Source organism: Gallinula chloropus (assembly GCF_964237585.1).
Source record: "Gallinula chloropus genome assembly, chromosome: 2".
NCBI classification, from domain to species: Eukaryota; Metazoa; Chordata; class Aves; order Gruiformes; family Rallidae; genus Gallinula; species Gallinula chloropus.
In genome coordinates, this window is record NC_140086.1 from 6142651 (window position 1) to 6165860 (window position 23210).

Below are 23210 nucleotides of genomic sequence, written 5' to 3' on the forward strand. Positions count from 1 at the left end.
CCTTTTTCTTTTTCTTTTTCTTTTTCTTTTTCTTTTTCTTTTTCTTTTTCTTTTCCTTTTTCTTTTTCTTTTTCTTTTTCTTTTTCTTTTTCTTTTTCTTTTTCTTTTTCCTTTTCTTTTTCTTTTCCTTTTTCTTTTCCTTTTCCTTTTCCTTTTTCTTTTTCTTTTTCTTTTTCTTTTTCTTTTTCTTTTTCTTTTTCTTTTTCTTTTTCTTTTTCTTTTTCTTTTTCTTTTTCTTTTTCTTTTTCTTTTTCTTTTTCTTTTTCTTTTCCTTTTTCTTTTTCTTTTCCTTTTTCTTTTTCTCTTCCTTTTTCTCTTCCATTTTCTCTTCCTTTTTCTCTTCCTCTTCCTTTTACTTTTTTCTGTTGTTCATTATGAGGTTCTCATCTTACCCCTACACAGAGAAACTTAGCAGACATGGATTTGTTGGTTTCTCCTTTTCCCATTCCTTTTAAATGTCCCTGTCAATTCTTGCAATAAGTATTATTGTAACCTTGCAATAAGTTGCAAGATCGATTGCAATAAACACGATTGTAATCCCATCCTGATATGCTTTGTGTGTTTGTCTCGGAGAAATTTCAAGCTGCTTTTTTATCACCACTGTGTTCTTCTTACCAAGTGATTCAGTTACTAATCCCTTTAATTTTTACCATTGTGCTTTGGAAATTAAGGACTTGGATGCCTGCTTTTGCTCATCCTTATTTTTAAATTAAACAGTACTGGTGAACACTTGATCAAACACTTCTCCACAGTGTCCTCAGTGTTCATCTAAACCAAGTGTAAGGCAGAATTGCTTTTTGCTGGCTCTGATGCTGGTTTTTGGGAGGGGGAAATCTCTCGCCTATTACATCCAGGAAGGATGGAGCTCAAGGATTGCTAGTAACAGTAATTCTCTACTTGCCATCTAGAAAATTGCAAAATGACACATTTTTCAGTATTATTTATCTTTCTAATAATTTCCCAGAGATCTCTTGCCCTGTCTGGAGATCCGATGGCAGAGAACTGTAAGTTTCCCAGAAAAATCATTGTGTTCAGGTGGATCTTGCTATATGGATGATCTCTTTTAAAAAACCTTTATGAGCTGCTGTGTTATTCACGTGCATTGCAGTTATGCTTTTGCAGCTTTTATTTCTCTCTCAGATCATATCCCCCAGTACTATGTACCGATCGTATCATGTTGCTGTTATCACAGAAATACTCGTTTCACATCTGGCACCAGGAGTTCTTGTTCTTCCAGGCAGTCACGTTGCGTATCTGCCATTTTCCATGGGCAAATTTTTGTTGTATTTTTATTTCCTTCTCGCTTTTTCTCAATCTTTACCCTTCCATTGATCTCTCTTTCTTCATATCCTCCTTCCTTTTTCTCATCTCCTCACTCTGCTCATTTAGTCTCTTTTTCATACCTTTTCCCATCTCATTTTGCTCTGCTCTTTCCCCTTTCCTCTCTCACTGTGAATAGCTCCCGCATCCTCATAAATCCATTTGTGCTTGTCTCCCTGCTTAAGGTTAGCCTGTGCAAGAGTCGCAGGGAACCAGACTTTAAAGGCATTTAAGATGTGCTTGGTCTATAAAATATGGAGCACGCTCGAATACAGTGAATATGTCTCTGCTAATGTCCTGGTACATCAGAGTTAAACAGAGTTAAAGGCCAGCGCAGTTCAGAGCCTGTGTGCACTCTGGTTGACTCAAAACCCTGCACATCATGGCACTTGTTAGCTCTGCCATATGTGTTTAACTGTTTGGCTTGTGTTCCCAAATCTGGCTGATTTTTAGACTGAACTGCTCGCCTTGGGTTACAGTAGGAGGAGGGAGAAGATGGGTCCCGTCTGGGAAATAAGGGAGAAGGTGTAAGAGCTGAGAAATGATGATCAAGGGGACACGAGGTAGAGGGTGGAGAGAGGAAATAAAAGAGGAAAGTTAAGAAGTTTTGGGAACTGTGATGGTCAGGCTGGTGTTTATTCTGTCAGGCCTAGGGAAAGCTGCTAGCTGTTTCTTGCAGAAGCCACCCCTGCAGCTCCTCATCCTCCACCAGAACCTTGACATGCAAAACTACCACAAAAGGAGGCACAAAGTGACAAGGAGCAGATGCATGAAAAGGAGGGCATGGGAGGAGACTGAGAGTTATAAAATGTACTGAGTGGGTGGGAGATGGAAGAGAGGAAACTTTGAACTTCATGTATATGTCCCATAGCAGGAAGCCACTGGTCTCCCCCCTTCCCCAAATCCCCCTTGTTCTTTGGGGAATACCAGAACCACCTCGATGTTACCTGTGTGCTGCACCCTATGAACTCTGCCTGGCTTCAGCATTGGCAACACTGCCAGCAGCAGCAAAGTAACAGGGTCAGCTGCTGGCAAGCTGCTATAGTTAAAAACCAAAACAACAACAAAAAAAAATATATACATAAGAAAAGGAAAATGAAGCAATGATGGGTTGGACAATTAAGCTAAAAGCATTTGGGAGTGTAATCCAGCTCTCTCTATCAATAATTCAGGAGTCCGGGATCAGTTTAATTGATTGAACACCTTCCCCAGTAGTCAGCCACTAATAAGACAAATGAAATGTCTTTTTTATTGTCAAATCTCCATCTTGCATTTGCACAGGCAAAATCCTGCGGGGCTTTTCATTTGAGGAGCTTGGGTATTTTTTTCTCTTGATGGAGATAAATTGAGGGACAGTGTCTGTTTTTAAACAGCAGTAAATTAAGCCAGTCTGCTCCTTTGGCTGCGGGTAGGTAGAGAAACAAGCTGTGCTGAACAGGATTCACACGTAGAACTTCTGTGGGTCATCAAAAGTTGAACCCAGTTCCCAGAGGACGTGTTATCCCGGTGTAATCATTTCAGTGCCTAGAACACTTGGCTTTGGCAGACTGCAGAGGACTACAGATCTTATACTAAAGCTGCTTACCTCCCTTCCTCTAAAGAACCACATTAAGATCCTTGGTTTCCCAGTAGTGGTATTGATTCTTACCTTTTGACATGGCATAGATGGTTAAAGAGGGCTGGACGAATGTTTAACTTTCCCAATTTATGTGAGAAAACCACATTGCAGGTTGTGAAAAATAAACATTAAGAAAACCCAAAATGGTAGGTTGAAACTGTTTTGTGTTTTATAGCACTCAATGCAGTCATTTGGGGAACCTCTGTAATGGCAAAGTAGGACATGGTCAGCAAATTTGCCTGATTTGGTTTCCTTTGAACTGCAGCCCTGAGTAGGGTCTGGAGATTGCCCTGGCAGGATGTAGCTGAATGACACCAGCTCTGAAGTATGGCCCATTACTAATTGGAGAAAAATCATAGTATCATAGAATGGTTTGGGTTGGAAGCAACCTTAGAGATCATCTTGTTCTGCTATGGACTGCTTCCCTGCTATGGACAAGGACACCTCCCACTAGACAAGGTTGCTCAAAGCCCCAACCTGGCCTTAAACACTGACAGGGAGGGGATATCCATAGCTTCTCTGGGCAACCTGTTCCAGTTTCTCACCACACTCACAGTAAAAAATTTCTTAAGGTTTGAATTGCTACTTATGTACATAAAAGTGCCTGTCTGCTCAGTGGAAATCTGAGTGTGAGCAAGGCTCCTCTAAGCCCTGATACTCACCAGTTACACTAACACATCCTCTTGCATGCACGGAGGCTTCAGGACCAGATTTTTAGTCAACATAAATCAAAGTAACTCCTCTGGGGCATTCTGCTGACTTATACGAGCTGAAGATCCAACCCTGGGGTGAGGGAGCAGCTCTGATGCTGATGTGTGTGTATGTGTTTAATTAGGAAAGACTGCAAGCTGTGTGCATGCTCCCGAGTCCCCACCGACTTAACCTTTTTGCTGGTGTGGCACAAGTTGCCCTCTGAGCAAACCTGGAGCCTGGAGACTGGGTAGCGACTTTCATCATTGGCTTTTATTACCTGCAGCTTGCTGGGGTGGGAGGGAAGGATGGAGAGTGCCTAAGAGTAGCTTCATTTTGCCCATGCTACCTATGAAACATTATAGAACGTGTTCAAATGTTTGATCTAACCAAGGAGTAGCTGTTTTACTCTGTAATCTAATAACTTCATGATGTCTTGTCTCCTCTTAGCTTTGCTCTAGCCTGGCTGTGCAAATGCCACTTAATTGTGTTCTTGCGAAAACTAAAGGCCAGCAGCTTTGCCAAGGATGGCTAATTTCATAATGCACCAAGCCAGAATTAATCCTGTCTGCAAAGATAAGGCTGATGGTTTATAGTTGGCAATTATGGTCGTAGAACAACTGTTGCATAGGGTGGTTATAGGCTATGAAGTTCTTGTAACTATTGTGCGGTGCCTAAGGACGTGGGTGTTTGTCATGGTCAAGACAGAGGACAATGAAGGAGGCGTAGGTGGGAACAGAACAGAGGAAAGTGGGCAAGAGACAAGAGGAACTAGGTCTTTAAAAAGGGGAGGGGATAACAGCACATGGAAATAAGTAGAAGAAAGGCACTAAAACAGCATCAGGGTGACATATGCAAGGAGTGGGGCAAGAAGGGAATGGATGATTCTATGATATGGCCCACAAGAAGGTAAAGAGTGTGGAAAAAGAAGTAGAAAGAAACTGATGGAAGAAATAGTCTGCACTGAGTACAGAAATCTGTCTGAGATTCAGTGCAGCCAAAGACTGGTTGTTTTTTTTTTCATTTGAAGGATATTTTCAGCTTCCCTGTCTTTTGGCCATGTAATACATATCTGCCTAGTAAGAAAATCAACTTTGTTACTGAGGAGATGTGCTGATGCTTACTGGAGTCTTCTCCTTGGGACAGGTTCTTTCAAGCTGAGAACTGGTTCTCCACAAAGATAAATAAAATAATTTCCAGGTTTGTAATTCTGCTGCTGCAACACATCCAGGAAGTCAGGAGGTCTTCAGGACTCATAAGCAGCTTCAGCCTCAGTGTGAGCACTTGAAGCTGGTGACAAGAGCTCCATTAAATTGCTTACCCTTTTGCAGAGCAAATGAGACCCAGCAGCAAACAAGGTAGGAAGTCTGAAAGTGAAGTTGTTACTTACAAGACTTGCAAGCAGATAAAAAATAGCTATTGATCTGTCTTTGGTTTATGTGGCAAGGTTAGGATAGCCAGGGGCTGCAGCGGTGGCTTCTGTGAGAAGAGGTCAGGACTCGCCCCCATGTTGGACAGAGCCAGCTCCAGCTGTTGCTGGCAAAGCTGAGCCCATTAACAATGCTGGTGGCACCTCAATGATAACACATTTAAGAAGCAGCAGCTGGAGGGAGGAGTGAGAAGATGTGAGAGTAATAGCCCTGTCGACACCAAGGTCAGTGAAGAAGCAGCAGGAGGAGGTGCTCCAAGGTGCCAGAGCAGAGATTTCCCTGCAGCCTTTGGAGAGGACCATGGCGAGGCAGGCTGTACCCTTCTAGCCCATGGAGGATGATATCCACCTGCAATCTATGGAGAGACGTGAGAGCAGACTCCAGGCAGGACCTGTGGCCCTTGGAGAAGAGTCCACACTGAAGCCAGGTTTTGGACAGGATATGTGGCCCCATGCTAATGCTGGAGCAGTTCTTGAAGAACTGTATCCCTTGGGGGGACATCACGCTGGAGCAGAGGGAGAGCATAAGGAGGAGGGAATGGCAGAGGGGAAGTGTTATGGACTGACCACAACCCTCATTCCCAATCCCCTTGTGTTGAGTGAGGAGGAGGAGGTAGAAGAGTTGATAATGAAGGAGTGAAGTTGAGTCTAAGAAGAAGGGGTGACTGGGGAAAGGGAGTCTTAGTTTTGTCTTTGTTTCTCACTATCCTACTCCATTATTAAAATCTTCCCCAAGCTGAATCTGTTTTTCCCATGATGGTAACTGTCCTTATCTCAAACCACAAGTTTTTAATCCTATTTTTTCCCCCTGTCCAGGTGAAGAAAGGACTGGTGGGCACCTGGATCTAGCCAGGGTCAACTCAACACACAATTATATTGGTTGCTTGAAGTGTGCAGCTGAGGAAATGTGACTTCCATGAAACTTTGCTAAGATCTTTACTGAGAGTCTAAACTTGAGCATGTGTTTGCCACTCCAGACCCAAACTAAAGGGTGAATAATACCACACTGGAAGAGCAAGGTGGGATAGGGGGTAATGCAGTGGAGGGTTGTTATGTCTCATAGATGAACTCTAGTGGTCCATTGCCAGTGGTGCTCCTTATTTATATAAGCTTGAAAGATTGCAAGTGAAACTGAAACTGAGACTTAAATCACTACAGGAGTGGTTCTGGAGGATGTTAGACAATGTTTTGTCCAAAACATTTCTAATAATCTTCTTAGTGGGTTTTCTCACTTGTTCAGCATTCTTATAATTTTCCAGGTTACATGCGCTTCTTTTAGGATGGTGTCATACTCTTGGTCTGATCTGTATTCTTCATGCCTCGGCCCTCTTCCTCTCTGATACCCACATCTGAAAAGTGCAGATGGTAGTTCTCCATGTCAGAGGAGAATTTGAATAATCACAGACCCTCTCATGTCATTCTGCATCATTTATATGGCTCCTACCACTGTGGGCTCTTGGACCACAATGGATGTTCTCAGGCATAAAGGCTGTGCAGATGTTGGTTCAGAAGTGTCATACAAAGTATTTGGTCGGTCTGATTTTTTGTGCTCCTGTTTATAGAGGAGTTAAGGAAGAAATAAAATGAAAATCACCTGGTTATGATATTAAAATAATGTATCAGGACATGGTTTTCCACCCAGCATAAGAGAAATGGTGATTTTTGAAGAAGTTTTCTAAGTGGCTTCCCATTTCTTACCACTTAGCGTGACTATTCCTTTTGGCTGGGAATAGAAAACTGGAGTGATGGATTGCTCTGATTATGCCTAGTCAGGTGCATTAAATGGTGTCTCACTCCACTGCCTCCTGCAATCTTGCTGCTCGGTGTGCTTATCGGGGCCGATGTGGAAGAGGTAGATGTCTGTAAACAATATAGAAATAAAAAGGGAGGTGAAAGATCTCAGCTTGGTCTCAGCAAAAGGATTTTTTTGGGAACTGGAAATATGTTGAGGAGATTATATCCAGCCTCTTTTAGAATAACTAATTGGGATATGCCTGTCAGCTTCGAGACTCGCATACACGAACCCCATCTTATTTTTCATGGGTCAGTTGTTGGAGAGCTGCTTGCAGTATATGGAAAGTTTATTTCAGCATCCATCTGTTTTATGCTAACGTGGAGCTTAGCTCAAATGTTTGTCTAGTTAAACCATGAACTCATGTGTACTTGAGTTCTGTGAGTTCATAGTCACCAAGAAAGATTTTTTTTCATTACTGTGGGAGAAAATAAGATCCCATGGATTTTTAGTACTGTGAACAAAAGACAGGTTCAAGATGCAGTGCTTTATTTCAAGTTTTGTGTCAGTGCTGTCTACAAGATCTGTCTGAAATTGTATGGAGTACTATTCAGAGTCTATACAAATGGAGCTCTGAATTTCTGTGTTTCTGTATCTAAATTTGGGTTGTTGATGTACAAGAAAATTGAATTCAAGCTGGAAAGGTGCAAAATGGTATGAAAGTGGAACTGCCTATTGCAACAGACTAGCAGTAGCTGGTTTATTCATCCTAGGGGAGAAAAAACCCAACAAAAACAGGCTGGTGAGATAAGGATGATCTTTATTAATCTATGGGAGTAAGGAGCAGAAACTGGGAGGACTGCTGTTTAAGCTAAGGAATTCACTTTTATGAGAACAAACAGACCATGAACAAGTTTGGATTGACAATAGGAAGACTTCTACCTGTAAGAGCAGTGAATTTAAGGACATCTTTATTCATAGCTTGGTAAGTGGAGACATAAGCCCTAACTCAGGGGGACCTCCATCTTTTTAGGAAGTGAATTTTCATTTCATGTGAAAGTAAGTTCTGAGTTTTAATATCATGTAGGCTTAAGTTCCTAAAGCACTTGACTTAACGTTGGACAGTTTCTGCTGTTTGGAGCAGCGTCCCATGAGAAATGCCTCCATTTTCATCTTGGTGGGGAAAGCTACTGGAAGTTTCTATGGTCCTGGTGTCTGCTTGCTTCTCTGAGATAAAAGTTCATAGCAGAAAAAAAAAGGAGGATGTGGCTTCACACGGAAGTGCCAACCCAGTGACTTAGATCGGTGTAGCTCCAGCAGTGTAATTACCCTGATACTGAAATTCCAGCAAATCTTCCCCTAGACGACCCTGAACAGTGTTGCAAATCTTTGTCCTTCACATTTTTAGCTCAGCTCTTCTGTCTTCAGAGTGCAAGGATGAATGTACCTTGAAGCTAATACTGGCTCAGTGGAAAGCTGAGCAGGACAGTAGAGTTAGGCAATATATTTCCATTAATTTTCCTGATTTCAACTTCCAAAAATGCTTTCTCAATCAGAATTAAACTTCATCCTTTATGCATGTTTTGGTTGAATTATTTCAGTTTTTCAAAGACAATTGACAGAAGACACTTAAAATGTGTGCAAAGGGAAATTCAAGAATCTCTATTTGCTTGCATTCTCAAGCATAAGTCTGTTTTGGGGAATAAGAACAACAGAAATTAAGATCATACATTGGTCAAATAAACTCAATCCAAACCACTTGAACAAAATAGGGTTTTTTTTTGGTTACTGGGGGGGTGGTGGGGGAGTTATTTTAACAAAATACATGAAGTTGATAAAATCTATCTATAAAACCACCTGAATTGCTGCTTAGTCTATATGTGATGTAATGGGGGAAATTATGATGGACTTGATTTGCTTTGGCTGTTGGATCACTGAAGCCAGGTTTCAACTAATGAAGCTGCTGGAAAATTAAGCGTGTCTGCAGGAAAAGTGTCACTGGCCAAAACTGCAGCCAGCCAGAGTCAGAAGATGTGTTTGGGAGTGCTTTTCTTCAGAGAAGGGTACAACAAATACTATAACTGTTGTAAAGAAGTCTATGATTGCAGAGATCTAGAAGGAGGAAAACTTCTGTCTGTGGTGGTCACGAAGGGACAGAGAATGAGGGGAAAAGAAGAGGGAAGAGAAACTGATGGTTCCTCCACACTCCCTTATTCATCTTCTGAGACAGAGACTACCCTGGATGAAGCACTTTTGTATCTGTTTAAATTTGTCTAGATCAGAGCTTCTACCACTTTATCTGTATTAGTAACAAGTCTCCTAATTAATTTGCTGGCATGTTTTTCTACCAAGTACTGAAGTTGACCACGGTGGGAATCACTAACCCTTCCTTTTGGGTTAGAAAAGCCCTGGTTTCTCAAACAGCAGAAGGGAGAATCTGCTCAAAACACCATGTGTCTGTTACTGTTTTCTAAAAGTTTGAAAAAAACCTCCTGTATTTCTTCCACATGGGAACATTTGCAGTAGATACAGCATGAGGTAAAAGCAGGTAGGCGAGCAAACTCATGGAAAGCTGCCGGTGCTGTTCCCTTGGTTGCAGGGGAGTCGTAGAAGCAAGGTGCAGTTGCTTCAGTGAGAACACGGCTGAAACGCTCCCCTGAATGTCACTCTGCCTCTCTCACTGCATGTGCTGCAGCCAGCACTGACAGCATTTGATGATACAGTGATGTGCAAACAGAATGACAGAATCACAGAATCACAGGGTTGGAAAAGACCTTTAAGATCATCAAGTCCAACTGTCCCTGTCCTATGCTAAACCATATCCCTGAATACTTCATCTACCCATCTTTTAAACACATCCAGGGATGGTGACTTAACCACTTCCCTGGGCAGCCTGTTCCAGGCCCTCACAACTCAGTAAAAATTTTTTCCTAACATCTAATCTGACCCTGCCCTGGTGCAGCTTTGTGCCATTTCCCCTTGTCCTATCTCCTGTCACCTGGCTGAAGAGACCATTGCCCACCTCTCTACAACCTCCCTTCAGGTAATTGTAGGTGCTGATAAGGTCTCCCCTCAGCCTGCTCTTCTCCAGGCTAAACACCCCCAGCTCCCTCAGCCACATATGATTTGCCCTCCAGCCCCTTCCCCAGCCTTGTTGCCCTTCTCTGGACTCACTTGAGGACCTCAATGTCCTTCTTATGGTGAGGGGCCCAGAACCGGACACAGCACTCGAGGTGTAGCCTCACCAATGCCGAGTACAGGGGCACAATCATCTCCCCAGACCTACTGGCCACACTATTTTTTCATACAAGCCAGGATGCCATTGGCTTTCCTGGCCACCTGGACACACTGTTGGCTCATATTCAGTCATCAAAGTGGACTGCAGTGGATAATGACATCACAGGTTCAGAGGATGTGATTACCACGTCATTAAAAACCACAAGCCACTCTGCTACATACCAGTCTACAGCAACACTCGCTTAGCAGGGTTTTTTTTTGTTGAGATCCAGCTTCTGAAGCCCTGGCAGTGTCAGACCGGGAGCTATCCCAGGCATTCAGCAGAATCCTGTTGACACCACGGAAGCTCAGACTTGATGTGGTTTTATTTTGAAAAGAGCTAACCCTTCGAGCAGAGAGGGATTGGAAATTTCTCATGCCCCTTTTCTGTCATCACAGCGTAGCAAAGGAAGAAGAAATCCATCCATTTTTGGCCTCTTGTTAAGATGTGAGCCTCTATACTTCTTCCTGATGTTATTTTTCTCCGATCCCACAGAGTGCTCTTTGGATCATCCTGCCAATCCCACAGGTGGTGAGTCCTTCATCTTCCCCCTCATGGAGAGGTCTCTGATCATTGCCAACAAACTCAGAACAGCCCAAACCAGTCACAGAAAAGTATTTAAATTGCCCAAAAAGGCCATTTATAGAGGGGATTGAGGAAAAATAATGCTTCTTTCAATCACATACATGCAGCAGGAGGATCCTTTGGGGGGTAAAGAAGTGACAGCATCTGAAAAAGTTTGCTATACAATGAGGACGTAATGCTGTAGTGATGACCTGTCAGACCTGCACACCCAAAAAGGATATTCTGCAGCTCAGAGAATCAGTCATGGTCTTGCATCTGTAAGGACTCTGCACAACTCTATCCAAGATCCTGAAAGTTTCTGAAGACCAGGAGGGTTCTCAAAGAAAGGCAATAGAAGTGATCACATAAGGAGCTCTAAGAAGAGATATTTAAAATCTGAATCTAGGTATAAGTTGTAAAACACCTATTGTCTTCCTTGCTGCAGGACTCTGTCCCAAAGAGCTCTGTTTATACCTAATGCTGACTAAGGGAGGAGGCTGTGGCTATCTCCAAGAAGTGTAAAGGAGCGAGGAGAGAAATCAGGTGTGTTGGATTGAGGGTTGTGAAAGAATGCTGTGATAAAAGGCAGCATAGAAAAATACAGGCTGTGTATCAAAAAAAACCCCTTCCTAATAGCTGGATCTGCTAGAAAGGGGAATAATTTCCTAAGGGAGAGAGCAGAAACCCTGTTATTTCAATCATTTAAACATAACTGGACAAAGCCCTGGAGAATACATTGTAGGGAACAATCATACGCCAGCCCCCGGGAATGGATAACATGACCTGATAAGTCTTTTCCTAGTGGTTGCTACGACTCTCTTCAGATTGAGAAGTTGTTCTGGGCATGATTTGTCTTGGGACTAGATGTGATGTGAGCCTCAGGTCAATCCTCTGACTGTTTTGGAGAACAAAATGTAGAGGAGGAAGGGGAGGGAAGGCGTGCAGGGACAGTCAGAAATAGAGAGCACAGGAAATTGTTGACTCAGAAGTGCTACAGGGCTCTGTGCAGTCAGGTATCTCAGCGCTAAAGAGATATAAAGCACACTCTGGTCCAGATGCAGAGGGTTTGTGCTGAGCTGGTGGTGTGCAGACTCCAGAAAAGCTGATCATTTGGTGCTTACCATAAAGCTCCCACATTTGATGTATGAACCCAAAGTGTCATGGTCAACCTGCTCGCCCTTTCACTATGGGAGTTTGTTTTTCTTGCTGTTACAAGAACCCAGTTTGTTAGCTGATCTGCCTTGCTGCGTCCCTGTGATACACACACCCTCTCCTGGTGCTGTGTCTGGCTGATGATTTGCACTGCTGTTGATGTCTTCAGAAAGGTGGCCGGGTTCAGCTGCGGTCTGGGGAGCTGTCAACTACTGCCCAGGTGGAAATCAAGAATACAGGAGGAGTTGGGGAGTGGTATACCAGAAAGATGGCCTGAATCACAGCTGTTTTCAGTGCTAGTCTCCTCACAGAGCTGGAGAGGAACCTTTCCCCTCTTCCCAGCTTCTTTTCTGAGGCAGAGAACTGCACAGAGATGAGTAGAGATAGTGTCATGTCCTGGGGAGTGGTACACCAGGTAGCAGCTACCTCGGATACTCTGTCATCTTATTCAAAAGAGCTGCAGTGATCACAGACATCTCTTTGATAAGCAGTAAAAGTAGAAGCTGTCTAAGTTCAACAAGAGGAGGTTTGAGAGGGTCAGGTCCTCTCTGTCATTCAGACAAGCAGGAAGACTGTCAGTGGTTTCATGTGGCCATTTGGAAATTTCCACTTTTGTTCATTTACTGACCTTTTTAGTGACAATGGAAAAGGTTCATGTGCGAAAGAAAAAAAGGAGCAACAAATCCAAACAAATGCAGGAGTACCAAAAGTTGGTTTTGGTTTTTTTTGGGTTTTTTTTTGTTTGTTTTGTTTTTTTTTTTAAATGAGTATTTTTAAAGTTTTGGGTTTTTTAAAGCAAGTTATTTCTTGAGCAGCAGCAATAGTCAACTCTGGTTCCCTATGAAGTCTGAAAGAGCCCCCAGGTCTCTTGAACCCTGACCTGCTTCTTCATCCTTGCAGGCAGATAGGTACTCCATCTTATAAAGTGATGGAGACATCCTACTCCTGCAGTTCTCTCCCATCTCACCCCACCTTGCAGGACTCCCAGCTCCCTGTTTGTTTCCTGCGACTGGCCAGAGAAGGAGGTAATCACATTGCATCTGAGTCTGCACACGCTGTGTGTTGATTTTTTGGCCCTTTTATGTGTAGTTACAGATTGGCCAGATGGCAGGCCCAGCAGAACAGATTACTATCAAGTTCACATTACAGCTTCTTCTAAGTGGTGGAAATTGGTGAGCAGCTTCAAAGCTTTTGGGGAAGAAAGACAGATGGGCGAAGAAACAGATATAGGTGGCTCATCTTTATCAAGAAGTGGGAATAAAACCAGAACTCTTTAGAGAAAGAAGAGTTTCTCATGGCTTGGTTTAAACTTTTAAACCTATTCCTTCATGAAGTAAGTAACCCAGTGGGTATCGGGAAGGGCCAAATGTTGTGACCTAGTCTGCGCTTCCCCATTAGGCAGAAGCAATATCTCAGAATGGGGGTACTGTGTCCTGCTGGGTTACAACTTCAGGTGGAACACAAGCTCTCCAGGAAAAGCAAAGAAACTTCCTGTTCTTTCCAGCTGTGGGGAGAGTGGGAACTGCCTGAGTACACACGTCTGACAGGCTCAACACCAAATGAGTAGCACTTCCAACTACTCTGCCCCAATGAACTGAACTGAGGTGTCCCCTCCCCGCCTCAAGCAGGCATCCAACAGCACAGCAGAAAGACCATCCCATGTACATGATAGTGGTGGAGTCCAGGCAGGGAAAGGAGAGGAAAGCCCATTCTAAGCAGTCTGAGAACCGCTGAAACACAGTTATCCAACACATCCCATGGAGGTGACCTTACTGAGAGCCTTGCTGGAACTGAGACACGTTATTTGCCTCGATCCTCTAAGAATCCAAGGGAAGTCTCCTCAAGAGGGTCAGCTTTCTTGCAAGGAATTCCTGATGGCATTACATATGATCCCCAGATGAAACCACACAAATCTGAAGTCCTAAGTCCTACCCTGTATCAGTAATGAGAACAGCAGTATGTGACTTTGTTTCCCAATATAAAATTCCTGCCTTTGGATCTCTATCATTTGATGTAGTGTGAAAATCATATTATCTTCTCAAGCTGGACCCACAGGGCAACTACCCACAAGGCTGTCACAGCTGATGGCTTTAGTTCTTGCTCCATTATGGCTGTAGGAGTCTGGGACTGTGTTCTTAAGCAGTTGCCCAAGCATGTTTGATGTAGTAATTTTCCTACAGTTGTATCTTACAATGGGACATGGTATAACAACATCTGATAATGTACAGGGGAGGGAATTGATGCCAACATGCAGCTTTGGCAATGCAAAGCTTTCACCATGCTGGTACTTGCTCCAATTTGGTGTGGTTGGAAGAGAAGCTACAGGGAAAAAAATACTATCAGCAATGCTCCAGAGGTGAAGGTTTATGTTTCGTAAGGCAGGAGGTGTTGTGTGATGGCTACAGGTGAGACCAATGGAGGGAGTGAGGAAATGTGGCATGGAAACTGAAATTGTAATTTTAAGGCCTTCAGCTCTGTTGCTGGGCTGTCATATACTGAGTTTCCTGATGGGCAGTGTATTCAGCCTGGTAAGATCACAGAAATCACTGCGCTGGGGCTAATTTCTGAGGCTGAGGAAGTTGTCTGTCCTGGCTCAAGATGCATATGGGTCAGGACTGGCCTCCCACCTGCCAGAAGACTGGCTTTGTCTGCACCTTCTCCTGTGGCCAGTGGATCATAAGGAGAAGCCATTTATTCTCCTTTGCATTTCCTTGCTGGACAGCACCTGTGCATATGTCTATGCCTGCCTAGTTGGTCAGAGCTGCTTTTGAATCTGTTTTCCCTGAACAGCTTGAAAGTTTGGTTCTGAGATCAAGTAGAGATGTCTGTACTTGCTTGTACTGGGAACAATAAAGCAAGGAAAGCCTCCTGCATCCCTTCTTCCCAGAATAGGACATCTTCTGCAGATCTTCATACAGTGCAGAGCAATGAGTGTTATTTTTAAGGGTGGCATGGCCTTATTTCTGCAGTTAGGACATGGAAGCAGCCATAACAGAGCAAGGTGGAGCTGCGGTGAGATGCTGTCCCAACCTTACCAAGGGATTTTTGGATTTGAGGTTGCACCTGAGGGTTGGCACATCATCCTTTCTTCTCTCAGATACTATCCACATCTTGGCAGCACAGGATGGTATCAGCCCATACTGCTCTGTGTTTCTCTGAGGACCCTTGTGCCATTCTTTGAGATGACATTGGAGACTGTCTTTTGAGCATGGAATGGGAGGATATCTTTGAGTATGGAAAGGGCATCTGTGCAGAGTAAGAGAGATAACTTAGTTGATGTGCAGCAGTGAGGTCAACTGATAAGGGAATGAAAATAAAGAGACTTGTGGAGATGTTTGGAGAGGAAGGAAGCAGGATTTAAGGAGAGCCCAGACATCTAGGAGAGTGAAGAGGGAGCAGTGAATGGTGTTCATGTGCCAGTAGGCTGGTGTAGTTACACAGCAGCTTTCATCCAGGTACAGCAGCGTCCATGAGGTACCCTCAGTTTTCTTCCAGGAGAATGCCTTGGCCCTGGTAATTGAATTACTACCAGTTAGTTAGATGAAGTATCTTCCTGATCCCTACTGAAACCTCTTTCATCTGCACCATGAATTTGTTTCTTCTCTGTGCTGAAAGTATGAGCAACAAATTCAACGGAGAGACAACCTGCTTTTTGTGGCAGTTTCTCTTGACGCAGATGAACCTCTGAAGTGAAGTACATGACATCAGGAAGATGTTTTAATCTGAATTACGCTTGCCCGTCTGGGTAACAGGTGCCCTTATCCTCTTTTCATTATCTCATGGCCAGAGCTGCTGCCAGTATGAGTAAGAAAAGTTTGAGTCAGGAGGATGGAGCAGTTCATTTCTTTCCAGAGGCTGTTTTTAGAGACAGTCAGGCCCAAATGTCCATCACGGGGATGAATGATGTGTAGATGAATGAGGGGAGAAACCTACTCCTAAGAGAAATAAAGTGCCCCTCATGAATAACGCAGAGTGTTGCTTCAGAATTCAAGACATATAAAACCTGTCGTACATTGGATGTGAATGTGAATGAGGCTTAGCCACTCTGCAGCTACACACTGGCCTGAATGCGGCCTATAAATAACTCACCACTGCCACATTTCATTTTTATTTTTTAACACTGACCATATATTTGGCTTAGTACCAATGCACATCTAGAGACAAACCTATCCCAGCCCCTGACAGAGCCCAGCATAGAGTAACACCTTTTGCTTTGCACCATGCAGGCTCCATCTACACTACTAAGTAGAGCAGGGCCAGTATTTTGTAAGACACAGAGGCCGGCAGAGATGGCATGGAGAGTGCCAGTAACAGGTAAACACATGTACTGCCCCAGAGTGGGTGGACCAGGCATGGACTTTGGGACAGTGCTGGTTAGTCCAGGGTAAAGCCATGAAGGGAACTGTGCTAATGATGGAGGAGTGTGGACAGTCATGGGTTGGCATTGGAATCCATCCCTTGTCCCAGTTTAGTTTGCTAGAGTAGATATCGCCTCGCAGTATTGGAAGTGGTTACTACGTGGAAGCAACACACTGGAAGTGTTCAGGGTTTCTCCTCATTTTTATTATGGATTTACTTACTCTGAACAGTCTACATGATTGCAGTAGCATTAATTGTTTACTGATAAACTTTTTGCCATAAAAGCACAAGAGGATTTGTGTTGGAGGACAAGACAGGCCTGCCTGTACCGTGCATGGCACAGAGACCACTGGTGTAGATCTAAGCAAGCTGGTCTGCCCACATGAGGCTATAAAGGACCAGGGATAAGCACTTAGGGACTGCATGGAGAAACCTCATTTTTGTTAATAAAATGTCTGTAAAATTATGAGTGAGACAAAGAATGGGAATAGGGAGTGATGGTTTCTGCTCTCTTTCATAGAGATGGAAGAGACCATTCTGCAGATGACACCAAGCTGGGTGGTGTAGTTGACATGCTAGAGGGAAGGGGTGCCAACTAGGGGGACCTGGACAGGATTGAGAGGTGGGCTCATGTCAGTCTCATAAAGGTAAACAATTGGTACAATCCCAAGCACAGCTACAGGCTGGATTGAGAGGAGCCCTGAGAAGGATTTGGGTGTGTCTGTTGATGAGAAACTCAACATGAGGTGGCAGTGTGTGCTTGCAGCCCAGAAAGCCAACTGTATGCTGGGCTGCATCAAAAGATGTGTGACCAGCAGATCATGGGAGGTGATTCTGCCCCTCTACTCTCTTGAGACCCCACCTGGAGTACTGCATCTGGTTGTGGAGCCCCCACCATAAGAAGGACATGAAGCTGTTAGAGTAAGTCCAGAGGAGGCAAGAAAGATAATCAGGGGGCTGGAGCACCTCTCCTATGAAGAGGCTCAGAGAGTTGGGCTTTTTCAACCTGAAGAGAAGGCTCCAGGGAGACTATATAGTAGCCTTCCAGTACATGAAGGGGACCTACAGGAAACCTGGGGATGGACTTTGTACAAGGGCATGGAGTGATAGGACGAGAAGTAATGGCTATAAACTGGAAGAGGGTAGATTTAAACTAGATATAAGAAAAAAATTCACTATGAGGGTGGTCATTCACTGAACAGGTTGCCCAGAGAAGATGTGGCTGACCCTGGTAATGTTGCAAGGGATCTTAAGACACCTCCCACCAGTCCTCCCTTCTTAGCAGACTTCACTTTATTAATGATTTCTCTCCCTTCCTCCCCTGTGGTTGTGGTCTGGTAGCTCAGCACAATGTCCTTTCAGAAGTGAGAAAAAGCTATTTTGAGTTGTCCTCCCAAATGGATCTCACATAGATTGTAATGAGAAGTTTCTCTCTGTGTCTCATCTGAAAGACACCACGAAAAGATGAGCTTTGAAGGAGGCGGAGTGTTTTTTCCCCAGACTTTCATAGCTTCACTCAGGCAAACAAGAAAATAATAGTCCCTTTTTTTCTAGAATTACATATAGAGGCACATGGTCTTTGAAAGTTTTCTGCTGGAGAACAGACAATGCTCAGAAAAATCAAAGGCAGGGAAGACCTCAACAGAGTACACATATGGTATTAGCTCTTATGGCCTGACACTCTGCTTCCCTTGCCTACACCTTCCTGTGGTTCTGCTTGATGTCCACAGCCTAACTTCCATATCCTAACCCTTCCATAACTGGGAGTAGATGGCTTTTTCAGTGCCACGGTGTTCTGCAGTACAGAAGAGGACTAACACTCTGAGACATGACATTTCTTCATGCCAAACTATTTTTTCCTTGGTGCCAACGCAGATGAGCTCTGTCTTGAAAGACTAAGCAGCTGGGAGGCATTATAAAAGACAGTACTAATGACATCACTTAAAAACAAAGTGAAAATTATTTATATGTCCTCGATCATTCAAATTATATCTCATTAAATATCAGACCAACCTGCTCACTGTGTTCATATTGCTGTATTGTGGGACCTCAGCAAACTGGTGGTTAGACTAGAGTAGTATAGGTAGTATTTACCTAGGTTTGGTCCAATGTGAAGTTCTGAATTTACCTTTCTCACTGTTATCTCAGCCCTCTGGTTTGTTAGGGGATGCATTTGCTGTACATAATTCTAAGGCTTTCTTTTTGATCTTTGTTCTTCTAACAGAAAAGTAAGAAATACCAATGACATGCTTAACCTTTCTATTTCTCTTTAAGCCTTTTATTTCTTGTGGTTCACATAGAGTCACCTCTTAATGCTCTGGTTAAGAGCAGCGGCATTCATGTAGAGGAAGTTAGGCTGAATTTTGGTAGCTGAAATCTGCTACCAACAGTTGCTTCTGCCTTTACTTGACACAAGTAAAACCCAACTACCTGGAGACTGACCCTGTGCACTGCAGGGGGATATTTCCCCAGCATTAAAAAAAGGGTAGGTGAGGTACTTAGGGATATGGTTTAGCATAGGACAGGACATGGTTGGACTCGATTATCTTAAAGGTCTTTTCCAACCTTCTGATTCTGTGATTCTGTTAACGATCCTTTGTGCCCCTCTTACTCCAGCAATTGCTGACCTTCTCATTCTTTCCCAGAGGCAATCTCTGATGTTAAGACAGTGATGTGTTTTACATGTGAGATTTACTGAATTTCTGAGAACATGCACTGCTGGAGTTTGCTTTTCGGGCTTTGCTCTGTGTATGGCTGGATAGAATCTGTAATGCTAAAGTAATGGAGAGTTAAGTCTGTCTTTGGTGTATGTTGAAACCCTTTATTTCTGAGTGCTGGAGGCAATGGCTAAGGTGCCTATTCCTTAAAGCCACGTTGTACCGGAGAAATATATGACTCTGATCCCTTATACATTAATCTATTTCTAAAGTCTTATTCCAGCTTTATGAATAAAGTCCTTTTTTTTACCCCAGCTTCGTGGGGAAGATACAGTAAAAGACGTTTATCTGATACTGTGGAAAGTGAGTATGATGTGGGGTGGAGTAGAAGCCAGGATTTTTGGATGTTCTGTCTACCTTTGCGAATTGGAGAGAAATTACAGCCTCCTGGTGCCTGTGCTTTCCTATCTGTAAAACAGGGATATGGATCTTATGGGAGAGCTGTGAGTCCCAAGTTAATTACAAAGTCTGTGACAAATCTTAAAATTCAATTGTGAGATAGTGTGTAAGCATATAATATTAATGTTTTATAATCTCCCTAAACTGTCTCTGTGGATATCTTCAGTGAGAGGGATATAGTGATATCAAAAGAAACTGTTTTTTGCTCCAACCATTTTCTTTAGAACCCAAAGAGAAAGCTGTTTCCACCAACTGCCATCTCTGCAACCATCTGGAAAATCGCATTTTCTGAAGCTTTCCTGCTCTTTATCAGCTGTAACTAAAGCTATAAAATGGGAAGATGTCCCTAGTTTAATTAACACCCCTGTAGTTCAAAAGCTGATCTTAGTAATGAGAGGCAATTACAGCCTTTATTGAGGAATAGTCAGGTGGAACAAACCCAGCATCAATCTATTGAAGACACTTCCCCTTCCAGGTAATTTGGAAACTGCTTTTTATGATGAATAGGCTACCTGGCCCAATACAACAGGTGAATCTCTTTGTTTTGTAGCCTGAAAAGAACTTTCTATTTTGATTTATGTGCTTCTTTTGTAAACTGTGTTTTGCATCCCATTCATCTGCCAACAACTAGTAACTGAGCTAAGGAAATACCTGTTGCTTTTTGGAGGGCATTCTGACCAGTTTGATCATTTTATTTTCCTGTCCATTCTTGCTTTTCATTTAGAAGGTTGCCTAACATTCATGTTTTTGTTCTAGCAAAGCCACAGACTCGGTGGTATGTCTATATCCTAAAGGCTATAAGGAATTCTGCTCTCTGCATCTCAGAAAGCATGTGATAGAGCTAGAGAAGCTCCAGAGAAGGACATTGAAATCATCAAAGGAATGTGATTTCTGCCATATGAGCTAAAAATTCTCTGGCTCCAGTTCAGGCAGGAGGAAACTAAGGGTGGAGGTAGAGCTGAATTTAACTGAATTTGTGGATAAGGTAGATGTAGAACTTTAATATTAGAGCTAATTAGCTCTAGCTGAAACAAGGAGATACACTTGAAGTTATGAAGTACTTTTTTAGACAGCGGACAGTGAACTTCTGGAATCTGTTGCCACAGAAGGTTTGGGTTGTGGGCAGTGTCAATAGGTTAAAAAATTTAAAAAAATTAAAAATGAGATTAGTTCAAAGCAGCAGGTCCATTAGCTAAGTCTAAAGGTGATGGGCACGGATGAAGCAGTACAACAGGAAAGGTTTGCAGAGAATGGCCATGGTCATCTGGTCTGCCTCAGTAGTATCTCAGGTGCTGTCTAGTCTGGCTTCCAGCTTCTGATCTGTAAGAATGTTGGTGTGGGCATCAGTTGTATGCCCCATGTTTCACCTGCCAGCCCTATGTGATTATCCTTATATCTCAGTCTCAAATGATGCTAGATGCCTTTCCCTGGTAAGCTAATTTAAGTGTCTGCAATGCAGGCACCTACACTGGAGCTCATCACTTGAAAGTAGAGCTCTACTTGTGATTAAGATGCCTGCGTTTGGCTGTTTGCATCTGTACCTGTGCAGTAGGTGTCTAAATTCTTCTGCAGTCAATAGACATCTAGTCAGTCTAATGGGGACCTAATGAATACAGTCAGGGGAACAGTTGGCACTGTGGTTCCATCTCACTGTAAGACATATGGTAGTCAGTTAAATAACTCACTACTGGCTGTTTTCATTAGAACTTTGTCGACTATAATGGGAGCTGGGACACCTAGCACACATGTAGATACCAAAATATTTGTACATTGATCTTGAACTGAGTTCTGTACCAAAATTTCCATTATAATGACTGTAGAGAAATAGGTGTCTCCTGTGAATAACTCACTGACCTGTTTTACACACTAAAGTATAGATGAGATGAACTGCAGTTGGGAAATGTTTATTTCTATTCATTGACTTTAAGGGTGATCTAGATCATGGTACCTATGTGGTACCAACATGGCAAGGTTAAGTCCTAGCCATCCCATTTTGGAGACTTTGGTACTGTCCTTTAGAAACTTAGCAGTAAGAAATGTAGATTTTTGAAGTGTGATGTGAAAAAGTGAAATTATATTTTCAAAACAGATCCCCACACACTCATGGTTTGGTTTGGTTTAGAATAAAGGTTTCGCCCTGATTTTAGTGTCTGTAAACTACGCTGTGAAACATGCCCTGTCCTGGATTAGTTTAATATCCTGACAAAATTGACTTTTTCAGACTATTTATAAAAGCTGTAAAACTATAAACCAAGTTGGTAAGTTGTTTATTCTTCAATAATTAAAGGAAAAAGAGGCATTAAAACCCCGAAGTCCTGTGGTGTTTCAGCAGTGAATGGCTTTCATAGGGTGTCTAGGAGAAAAGGTTTTTTTCAGTATGAAAGAGTTTGGAAAGGAATTTCTTTGTAGGTAAGCCTGTGGATGTTGTTAAACTACATGATGCCAGCAGACACAGAATTCAGATGCCATCACTGTGCTCTGGTTTTGAGACAGGGCAATACCAACTACTCTCAAAGATACTGTGGACAAGTCCCCAAAGTTTCCACTAGCACAAGTGATACAGGATAAGCTGAAATCTCTTCAGTGAATCAATGCGATATAATCTTGTTTAGGAGACTGCACAGTTATTTGAAGTAGGATGGATTGCCCATCCTTTCATCTTTCCCAGTGCTGTCTGTACAATGTTGTTGCTCTGTGTCTTCTTTGCTTTGGATACAGATCATGGGCAGGGAGATGAAAAGATTGTATGACTGCAGTGTTCCTGTAGCTTTGGATCTAGCTGCAGCATCAGAGTGTCTGTGATTCATGTGGCTTGTGTGAAAGGGGGAGCTGCGGTCACCACCTGCCTTGCTGACTGTCCTGTCTTTTCATTCCCCCTACCAGGTTACGGACATGCTGCCCCAGGGACGGACGCAGGGAAGGCCTTTTGCATGTTCTATGCAGTCCTGGGGATCCCACTGACACTCGTCATGTTCCAGAGCTTGGGCGAGCGCATGAACACCTTCGTCAAGTACCTCTTGAAACGCATCAAAAAGTGCTGTGGGATGAGGAGCACTGAGGTCTCCATGGAAAACATGGTCACTGTGGGTTTCTTCTCCTGCATGGGAACACTCTGCATTGGAGCGGCAGCCTTTTCCCAGTATGAGGAATGGAGCTTTTTCCATGCTTACTATTACTGCTTTATAACATTGACTACGATAGGGTTTGGAGACTATGTGGCCCTGCAGACCAAAGGGGCCCTTCAAAAGAAGCCTCTCTACGTGGCTTTTAGCTTTATGTACATTCTAGTGGGGTTGACAGTCATTGGGGCATTTCTAAATCTGGTTGTTCTCAGGTTCTTAACCATGAACAGCGAGGACGAGAGGCGGGATGCTGAGGAACGGGCGTCCCTGGCAGGGAACCGCAACAGCATGATTATCCACATCCAAGAGGACTCCCAGCATGGTCGGCCACGGTACAAGGCCGAAGTAACAGACCTTCAGTCAGTTTGTTCCTGCATGTGTTACAGGTCCCACGAGTACACCAGCCGGGTGGTGTCCCACCAAAATTCATTCAGCTCAAAGCTGAACCCCCAGTACTTTCACTCCATCTCTTACAAGATAGAGGAGATCTCACCAAGCACATTAAAAAACAGCCTTTTCCCATCTCCTGTCAGCTCCATCTCACCTGGGTTGCACAGCTTTACAGATAACCACAGGCTGATGAAAAGGCGAAAGTCCATTTAAAGGGATTTGTCTTCTTTTGCTTTCCTTGTTCTCCCCAGTTCTTCTCCGTTGTTTTGGGGTTATTTTTTTTTTTGTTCCTTGAGTGAGACGGAGCGAGGCCAAAGGGAGTAGAGAAAGCCAGTCCTCCTCTGAGACTCAGCTCTTGAGCATGAAGCATGGATTATTACTGTTCCAGCAAAGTATGCCTTACATTACCCCCTCGGTGGATGTCAGAGGATTCAAGGTGAA

General features: G+C 43.3%; 1 protein-coding gene across 1 annotated transcript in view; it reads left to right on the plus strand.

Annotated features, from left to right (window-relative positions):
* KCNK9 (potassium two pore domain channel subfamily K member 9) overlaps window positions 1-22982 on the plus strand; it is a gene marked incomplete at both ends in the record, with an annotated part of 94335 nt that extends 71353 nt beyond the window's left edge. The window contains one exon of the mRNA XM_084280539.1: window positions 22141-22982. Within this exon, the coding sequence (XP_084136665.1) occupies window positions 22141-22982 (842 nt within the window). The remainder of the gene's footprint in view (window positions 1-22140) is intronic.
* Between the last annotated feature and the right edge of the window lie 228 nt (window positions 22983-23210).